The sequence below is a fragment of the Calidris pugnax genome, unplaced genomic scaffold, assembly GCF_001431845.1.
Source record: "Calidris pugnax isolate Ruff unplaced genomic scaffold, ASM143184v1 scaffold880, whole genome shotgun sequence".
In the NCBI taxonomy this organism is placed as follows: Eukaryota; Metazoa; Chordata; class Aves; order Charadriiformes; family Scolopacidae; genus Calidris; species Calidris pugnax.
In genome coordinates, this window is record NW_015094501.1 from 84,061 (window position 1) to 94,315 (window position 10,255).

The 10,255-nt window shown below is 57.5% G+C and overlaps 1 protein-coding gene across 1 annotated transcript in view; it reads right to left on the reverse strand.

The window, feature by feature from the left end:
- LOC106900781 (neurexin-2-like) overlaps nucleotides 1-10,255 on the reverse strand; it is a 29,144-nt gene that overhangs the window by 16,317 nt on the left and 2,572 nt on the right. The window contains exon 3 of the mRNA XM_014962917.1: nucleotides 9,259-10,179. Within this exon, the coding sequence (XP_014818403.1) occupies nucleotides 9,259-10,179 (921 nt within the window). The remainder of the gene's footprint in view (nucleotides 1-9,258; nucleotides 10,180-10,255) is intronic.

Here is a 10,255-nt window from a genome sequence, read left to right on the forward strand (position 1 = left end):
CAAAATATTATTGCCTAGGAAAGTCTTAGCATGATGCTCTGAAATCCAGGTTGGCTCACTGTGTCAAATGTTACCATCAAGTCCATAAAAAATGCTCAGATATTTAGATACTGCCTTGGGTACACTCCCAGGAATTTTCAAGCTTGTGCTTTTTTTTCTGCATTTTATCCAGTGTGACATTATGATAACTGAGGTTTCTTTTCCACAAGAACACCACTCAGCCAGAACATCTGAAAAAAGACCAAACCAGCTACTGTCAGGTGAAGAAAAGAAAAGAAAAGAAAAGAAAAGAAAAGAAAAGAAAAGAAAAGAAAAGAAAAGAAAAGAAAAGAAAAGAAAAGAAAAGAAAAGAAAAGAAAAGAAAAGAAAAGAGCCCCAGAAGAGAAAAAAAAAAATAATTAAAAAAGGGAAAATAATTAAAAAGGGGGAAAAGCGAAAAAAAGACGAAAGGAAAAGGATCAGAAAATAGAAAAAAGTAGAAAGAAAAAAATAAAATTAAAAGAATTAAAGGATGGGAAAGGAAGGAAAATAAATGGGTAATAAAGTGGTTAAAAAGGGAAAAGTAATAAAAAGGGGAAAGTAATTAAAAGGGGAAAATAATAAAGAGGGGAAAATAATAAGAAGGGGAAAATATAATAAAAAAGGGAAAATAATAAAAAAGGGAAAAGCAATAACAAAAAAAGCAAAATGATTTAAAACCGCCAAAATATAATAATAATAATAATAATAATAATAATAATAAACGAATTTTTAAAAGAACAGATAATAAAAAAAAAATCAAAGAGAACAAAAAGTGACGAATTCACAAAAGAATCGAAAACAGTGCTCCCAGTTGGGTTGTTGACCCCAAAACCCAGTGGTCCCAGTTGAGGAATGGACCATGGAACCAGTGCTCCCAGTTGGGGAATGGACCACTAAACCAGTGCTCCCAGTTGGGTTGTTGACCCCAGCACCCAGTGCTCCCAGTTGGGGAATGGACCACGGAACCCAGTGCTCCCAGTTGGGGTGCAGACCCCGCACCCAGTGCTCCCAGTTGGGTTGTTGACCCCAGCACCCAGTGCTCCCAGTTGGGGAATGGACCACGGAATGCAGTGCTCCCAGTTGGGTTGTTGACCCCAGCACCCAGTGCTCCCAGTTGGGGAATGGACCACGGAATGCAGTGCTCCCAGTTGGGTTGTTGACCCCAGCACCCAGTGCTCCCAGTTGGGGAATGGACCACGGAATGCAGTGCTCCCAGTTGGGTTGTTGACCCCAGCACCCAGTGCTCCCAGTTGGGGAATGGACCACGGAATGCAGTGCTCCCAGTTGGGTTGTTGACCCCAGCACCCAGTGCTCCCAGTTGGGGAATGGACCACGGAATGCAGTGCTCCCAGTTGGGTTGTTGACCCCAGCACCCAGTGCTCCCAGTTTGGGAGCAGCCCCTGGTGTCCATCACCCCCAGTTCGGCTGCCCCCCCAGTTGGGGACCCAGCCAAGGTGCCCAGTGTTTTCCAGTTCTTCCAGTTTGGTGGTTGACCAAGGTGTCCATGGCCCTCAGTTGGGGAGTTGACCAAGGCTCCCAGTGCTCCCAGTGCTCCCAGTTGGGGTGCAACCCCCTGGTGTCCATCACCCCCCAGTTGACCGAGGCGCCCAGTGCTCCCAGTTGGGAAGCTGACCAAAGTGTCCATCAGCCTCAGTTGGGCTGACCAGTGCTCCCAGTTGGGTAGATGACCAACGTTCCACCACCCTGGTTGGGCTGACCAGTGCTCCCATTGTGCCCAGTTGGGAGCTGACCAAGTCGTCCATCAACCCCAGAAGACCAAGGCGCCCAGTGCTCCCAGTTGAGAAGCCGACCAAGGTCCACCACCCCCGTTGGGCTGCCCAGTGCTCCCAGAGGGGGTTGTTTTGCACGTCCTGGTGCGATTTGCACACCCGGTGATGTGCCCGTGTGCTTGCACGCCCCAAAAGGACCCCACAGGGGACCTGGCACCCCATGGGGCGCCCCATAGAGACCCCATAGAAACCCTGTATCCTATGGGGTGCCCCATAGCACGGAAGCTGACCAAAGTGTCCATCAGCCTCAGTTGGGCTGACCAGTGCTCCCAGTTGGGTAGATGACCAACGTTCCACCACCCTGGTTGGGCTGACCAGTGCTCCCATTGTGCCCAGTTGGGAGCTGACCAAGTCGTCCATCAACCCCAGAAGACCAAGGCGCCCAGTGCTCCCAGTTGAGAAGCCGACCAAGGTCCACCACCCCCGTTGGGCTGCCCAGTGCTCCCAGTTGAGGAGATGATCAATGTGTCCATCAGCCCCAGTTGACTGAGGCGTCCAATGCTCCCAGTTGGGAAGATGCCCAAGGTCTACCACCCCAGTTGGGCGGACCAGTGCTCCCAGTTGGGAAGCCGACCAAGGTCCACCACCCCCAGGTTGGGCTGCCCAGTGCTCCCAGTTGGGAAGCCAACCAAGGTCCACCACCCCCAAGTTGGACTTCCCAGTGCTCCCAGTTGGGTAGATGATCAATGTGTCCATCAACCCCAGTTGACCGAGGCGCCCAGTGCTCCCAGTTGAGAAGCCAACCAAGGTCCACCACCCTCAAGTTGGGCTGACCAGTGCTCCCAGTTGGGTAGATGACCAACTTTCCACCACACTGGTTGGGTTGACCAGTGCTCCCGTTGTGCCCAGTTGGGTAGATGACCAAGTCGTCCATCAACCCAAAGTTGACCGAAGCACCCAATGCTCCCAGTTGGGAAGCCAACCAAGGTCCACCACCCCCAAGTTGGACTCCCCAGTGCTCCCAACCCTCCCCAGTTGGGTAGATGATCAATGTGTCCATCAACCCCACAGGGACCCTTTATCCCATGGGGTGCCCCATAGCACCCCATAGCACCCCATAGAGACCCTGCACCCCATGGGGCACCCCATAGGGACCCCACAGGAACCCTGCACCCCATGGGGCACCCCATAGCACCCCATAGAGACCTTGCACCCCATGAGGTGCCCCATAGCACCCCATAGGGACCCCACAGAGACCTTTTATACCATGGGGCACCCCATAGCACCCCATAGGTAGACAACAGGGACTCTGCACCCCATGCAGTTCCCCATAGCACCCCATAGAGACCCTGCACCCCATCAGGTGCCCCATAGCACCCCATAGGGATCCCATAGAGACCCTGTATCCTATGGGGTGCCCCATAGCACCCCATAGAGACCCTGCACCCCATAGAAACCCCACAGGGACCCTTTATCCCATGGGGCACCCCATAGGGCACCCCATAAGGACCCAACAGGGACCCTGCACCCCATGGGCACCCCATAGAGACCCCATAGGGACCCTGTATCCCATAGCACCCCATAGGGACCCCCACAGGGACTGTGCACCCCGTGGGGCACCCCATAGAGACCCCACAGGGACCCTTCACCCCATCATGTGCCCCATAGCACCCCATAGGGACCCTATAGAGACCCTATATCCTATGGGGTGCCCCATAGAGACCCCATAGGGACCCCACAGGGACCCTGCACCCCACAGGTCACCCCACACACCCAGAGGACCCCCCACCCCACGGGGCGCCCCGCGATTCCCCCCCGTCCCCCCTCAAGGACGCTGGAAAAACATCCCGGCGGCGCCGCGCCCCGGCAACCGCCGCCGTCTCCGTGGCAACGGGGGGGTCCACCGCCCCGGCGTTGCCATGGCAACCATCCCAGCAACCATCGCCATGGCAACCATCCCAGCATCCCCATGGCAACCCATCCCCAGCATCTCCGTGGCAACCCATCCCCTCATCCCCATGGCAACCCATCCCCGGCGTCGCCGTGGCAACCGTCGCCCCGGCAACGGGCCCGGGAGGATGCTGTCGCCGCGGCGACGCCGGCGGTTGTCACCCGGGGACGTGTGGGGGGTGTGCACACGCGCGTGTGTGTGTGTGTGTCACGCACGAGGGACCCCGGCGTCTGGGGCACACACACACACAAGCGTTTCCCCCACCCCTGGGGGCACCCGCGTTCCACCACCCTGGTTGGGCTGACCAGTGCTCCCATTGTGCCCAGTTGGGAGCTGACCAAGTCGTCCATCAACCCCAGAAGACCAAGGCGCCCAGTGCTCCCAGTTGAGAAGCCGACCAAGGTCCACCACCCCCGTTGGGCTGCCCAGTGCTCCCAGTTGAGGAGATGATCAATGTGTCCATCAGCCCCAGTTGACTGAGGCGTCCAATGCTCCCAGTTGGGAAGATGCCCAAGGTCTACCACCCCAGTTGGGCGGACCAGTGCTCCCAGTTGGGAAGCCGACCAAGGTCCACCACCCCCAGGTTGGGCTGCCCAGTGCTCCCAGTTGGGAAGCCAACCAAGGTCCACCACCCCCAAGTTGGACTTCCCAGTGCTCCCAGTTGGGTAGATGATCAATGTGTCCATCAACCCCAGTTGACCGAGGCGCCCAGTGCTCCCAGTTGAGAAGCCAACCAAGGTCCACCACCCTCAAGTTGGGCTGACCAGTGCTCCCAGTTGGGTAGATGACCAACTTTCCACCACACTGGTTGGGTTGACCAGTGCTCCCGTTGTGCCCAGTTGGGTAGATGACCAAGTCGTCCATCAACCCAAAGTTGACCGAAGCACCCAATGCTCCCAGTTGGGAAGCCAACCAAGGTCCACCACCCCCAAGTTGGACTCCCCAGTGCTCCCAACCCTCCCCAGTTGGGTAGATGATCAATGTGTCCATCGACCCCAGTTGACCGAGGCACCCAATGCTCCCAGTTGGGAAGCCAACCAAGGTCCACCACCCCCAAGTTGGACTCCCCAGTGCTCCCAACCCTCCCCAGTTGGGTAGATGATCAATGTGTCCATCGACCCCAGTTGACCGAGGCACCCAATGCTCCCAGTTGGGTAGATAACCAAGACGTCCATCACCCCAAGGTTGATCGAAGCACCCAATGCTCCCAGTTGGGAAGCCAACCAAGGTCCACCACCCCCAAGTTGGACTCCCCAGTGCTCCCAACCCTCCCCAGTTGGGTAGATGATCAATGTGTCCATCAACCCCAGTCAACGGAGGCACCCAACACTCCCAGTTGGGAAGCCAACCAAGGTCCACCACCCCCAAGTTGGACTCCCCAGTGCTCCCAACCCTCCCCAGTTGGGTAGATGATCAATGTGTCCATCAACCCCAGTCAACGGAGGCACCCAACACTCCCAGTTGGGAAGCCAACCAAGGTCCACCACCCCCAAGTTGGACTCCCCAGTGCTCCCAACCTTCCCCAGTTGACCCCTCCCCCCCCTAACGCCACGAGGACATGAAGACATGGAGAAACACGAGAACCCAAAGACGGGAGGACGAGCAACACCATGAAGACGCCCAACGTTGAGAGGCCACCAAGACACGTGGAAACACAAGAACCCAAGGAGACACAAGGATGAGCAATGCCATGAAGATGCCCAACGCCACGAGGACATGAAGACATGGAGAAACTCAAGAACCCAATGCCAGGAGGACGAGCAATGTCATGAAGACGCCCAACGCCATGAAGACATGGAAGACCAAAATGACAAGAACCCAAAGACACGAGGACGAGCAACGCCATGAAGATGCCCAACACCACAAGGACATGAAGACATGGAGAAACACAATAACCCAAGGAGACGCGAGGACGAGCAACGCCATGAAGACGCCCAACGTTGAGAGGCCACCAAGACACGTGGAAACACAAGAACCCAAGGAGACGCGAGGACGGGCAACGCCATGAAGATGCCCAACACCACAAGGACACGAAGACATGGAGAAACTCAAGAACCCAATGCCATGAGGACGTGCAATGTCATGAAGACGCCCAATGCCACAAGGACATGAAGACACGGAGAAACAGAAGAACCCAAAGACACGAGGACGAGCAACACCATGAAGACACTCAACATTGAGAGGCCACAAAGACATGTGGAAACTCAAGAACCCAAAGAGACACGAGGATGCGCAATGTCATGAAGACGCCCAACGCCACGAGGATGGGAAGACCAACCGGCGTCTGGGGCACACACACACACAAGCGTTTCCCCCACCCCTGGGGGCACCCGGGCCTCGCACGAGGGCGTGCAAGGGCAGCAGGGGGTGGGGGTGGGCAGAGGGGACGTGCAAGGACACAGGGGCGTGCAAGGGCAGGGGGAGACACAAGCGCGTGAGGGCGTGCAAAGGAGTGGGGATGGGCAGGGGCAGGCGGGGCACGGGGACGTGTGATTGTACAAGGGCGTGCAAGGGCATGGGGGCATGCAGGGCCACTGGGAAACGCGGTTGCACGAGGGCGTGCAAGCGTAGGGGGATGGTCAGGGGCACAGGGGCCTGTGATTGCACAAGGGTGTGCAAGGGCACAGGGGTGTGCGTGGGCAGGGGCACAGGGACGTGCAATTACACGAGGATGCGCAAGGACACGAGGGTGTTTAAGAGCACAAGGGCAGGCAAGGGCACCAGGACACACAGGGATGTGCAAGGTCACACTAGTGTGCAAGGGCACAGGGATGGGCGGGGGCCCTGGGACGTGCAATTGCACGAGGATGTGCAGGGACACGGGGATGGGTGGGAACACTGGGACACGCAATGGCGTAAGGGCGTGCAAAGGCATCGGGATGTGCAATTGCACAAGTAAACCCTGGTGAACCCTGGTGTGGGGCTGGGGGGACCCAACCCCCCCGTCTCACCCCCCCCACGCCGCACGAGGACGTGCAAAGGGTGCGGAGGGACACGAGGACACTGAGACATGGGGACGTGCAACACCGTGGGGACACCAAGAGGTGGAGGAACACGACGACGTGCGACACCAGGAGGACACTGGGACACAGAGGAGCACAAGCGTGTGGCCGTGGTGACGCACGAGGCCTTGTGAAGACACGAGGATATGGAGAAATGTGAAGGTGTGCGGGGCTGGGAAGATGTGGAGACACGGAGAAGCGCAAGGACACCAGGACACGAGGACGTGCAGCACCATGAGGACACCAAGGGATGGAGAAGCACAAGGACGTGCAACACCGTGAAGACGCCCAACGCCACAAGGACGTGAAGACACGAAGAAACTCAAGAACTCAAAGACACGAGGACGTGCAACGTCATGAAGACGCCCAACACCATGAAGCCACGGAGAAACCCAGGATGCAAAGACACGAGGACGTGCAACGCCATGAAGACACGAAGACATGGAGAAGCAACACCATGAAGACGCCCAATGGTGAGAGGCCACAAAGACACGGAGAAACACAAGAACCCAAAGACACGAGGACGTGGAACACCATGAAGATGCCCAATGCCATGAGGGCACCCAATGGTGAGAGGCCACGGAGACACGGAGAAACTCAAGAACCCAAAGACACAAGGACGCCCAATGCCACAAGGGTGTCCAACACCATGAAGATGCCCAACGCCACAAGGACATGAAGACACGGAGAAACTCAAGAACCCAAAGACACGAGGACGTGCAATGTCATGAGGACGCCCAACACCACGAGGACATGAAGACATGGAGAAACACGAGAACCCAAAGACGGGAGGACGAGCAACACCATGAAGACGCCCAACGTTGAGAGGCCACCAAGACACGTGGAAACACAAGAACCCAAGGAGACACGAGGACGGGCAATGTCATGAAGACGCCCAACGCCACGAGGACATTAAGACACAGAGAAACTCAAGAACCCAATGCCATGAGGACGTGCAATGTCATGAAGACACCCAATGCCATGAAGACATGGAAGACCAAAATGCCCAATGCCATGGAGAAACACAAGAACCCAAAGACACGAGGACGAGCAACGCCATGAAGATGCCCAACACCACAAGGACATGAAGACATGGAGAAACACAATAACCCAAGGAGACGCGAGGACGAGCAACGCCATGAAGACGCCCAACGTTGAGAGGCCACCAAGACACGTGGAAACACAAGAACCCAAGGAGACGCGAGGACGGGCAACGCCATGAAGATGCCCAACACCACAAGGACACGAAGACATGGAGAAACTCAAGAACCCAATGCCATGAGGACGTGCAATGTCATGAAGACGCCCAATGCCACAAGGACATGAAGACACGGAGAAACAGAAGAACCCAAAGACACGAGGACGAGCAACACCATGAAGACACTCAACATTGAGAGGCCACAAAGACATGTGGAAACTCAAGAACCCAAAGAGACACGAGGATGCGCAATGTCATGAAGACGCCCAACGCCACGAGGATGGGAAGACCAAAATGCCCAATGCCAAGGAGAAACACAAGAACCTAAAGACACGAGGACGAGCAACACCATGAAGACGCCCAACGCCATGAGGACATGAAGACATGGAGAAACACAAGAACCCAAGGAGACGCAAGAATGAGCAACACCATGAAGACGCCCAACGTTGAGAGGCCACCAAGACACGTGGAAACACAAGAACCCAAGGAGACACGAGGACGGGCAACGCCATGAAGATGCCCAACACCACAAGGACACGAAGACATGGAGAAACTCAAGAACCCAATGCCATGAGGACGTGCAATGTCATGAAGACGCCCAATGCCACAAGGACATGAAGACACGGAGAAACAGAAGAACCCAAAGACACGAGGACGAGCAACACCATGAAGACACTCAACATTGAGAGGCCACAAAGACATGTGGAAACTCAAGAACCCAAAGAGACACGAGGATGCGCAATGTCATGAAGACGCCCAACGCCACGAGGATGGGAAGACCAAAATGCCCAATGCCAAGGAGAAACACAAGAACCTAAAGACACGAGGACGAGCAACACCATGAAGACGCCCAACGCCATGAGGACATGAAGACATGGAGAAACACAAGAACCCAAGGAGACGCAAGAATGAGCAACACCATGAAGACGCCCAACGTTGAGAGGCCACCAAGACACGTGGAAACACAAGAACCCAAGGAGACACAAGGATGAGCAATGCCATGAAGATGCCCAACGCCACGAGGACATGAAGACATGGAGAAACTCAAGAACCCAATGCCAGGAGGACGAGCAATGTCATGAAGACGCCCAACGCCATGAAGACATGGAAGACCAAAATGACAAGAACCCAAAGACACGAGGACGAGCAACGCCATGAAGACGCCCAACGTTGAGAGGCCACCAAGACACGTGGAAACACAAGAACCCAAGGAGACATGAGGACGGACAACCCCCCACGAAGCCACCACGCCGCGGGGAACCGCAGGAAGCGCAAAGACCCGCCGTGACGTCGCGTCCCCCACCCCCTTCACCCCCAAACCCGCCCCCTGTCCCCACCCCACCCCACCCCACTCACCTTCGGCGCAGAAGGGCCCGCGGTAGCCGGTGCCGGCGCAGTCGCAGCGGGGCTCCCCCCGGCGCAGGGTGCAGCGCCCCCCGTGGGCGCAGGGGGGGTGACGGGCGCAACGCTCCTCCCCCTCGCCCCGCACCCCCTGGGACCCCAGGAGAGCGGCCGGGGCCTCCCCCACCTTGAGGTTGGCCAACCACCCTTGGAAGGGCGCCTCGTACTTGACGGTGCTGAGGGTGAGGGCGGAGAGGCGGACGTCCGGGGGGATGCCCCCGACGAAGAGGTCGCTGGCCACCGCCATCTCGGCCCGCTTGGAGCGGACGGTGGCCGCCCGCGTCTCCCCGTCCACGGCCAGGGCGGTCTCGCGGGCGTTGCGGGTGAGGAGGACCATGTGCCAGCGGCCGTCGTTGACGGCGGGGGGCGGTTGGACGGTGGCGGGGTCGGCGCAGGCGATGGCGAAGCGGAGGCGGAGACGCCCCTCGGCCACCAGCAGCTCCAGGAAGTCACAGTTGCCGCCGTCGTCCAGGTAGAGCAGCAAAGCCCGGGAGATGTTGGTCTTCAAGCTGAAGCTCAGTTGGCCACCGGCCCCCGGCGCCCAACGGCCGTAACGCGCCCATTGGCCCGGGGCGCCCCCGAACTCCAGGGCCACCCCCGAGGTCCCCGGCAGCAGGAGGGACCCCAAGGTCAACAGCACCAAGCCCAGGTGGGCGCCCGAGGGGACACGGGGACACAGAAGGGACGGGGTGGCCCAGTTGGCCGCGAAGTCTCGGTGGGACTTGGTCTCTAGATGATGGGCTGTGGAGTCTCGGTTGGACACCGGGCCTTGGTGGACCTTCGGGTCTAGAGGGGCCACGGGGCCTCGGTTGGCCATGGAGTCTTGGTGGACCTTCAGGTCTAGAGGGGCCACGGGGCCTCGGTTGGCCATGGAGTCTTGGTGGACTGAGGACGGACAACCCCCCACGAAGCCACCACGCCGCGGGGAACCGCAGGAAGCGCAAAGACCCGC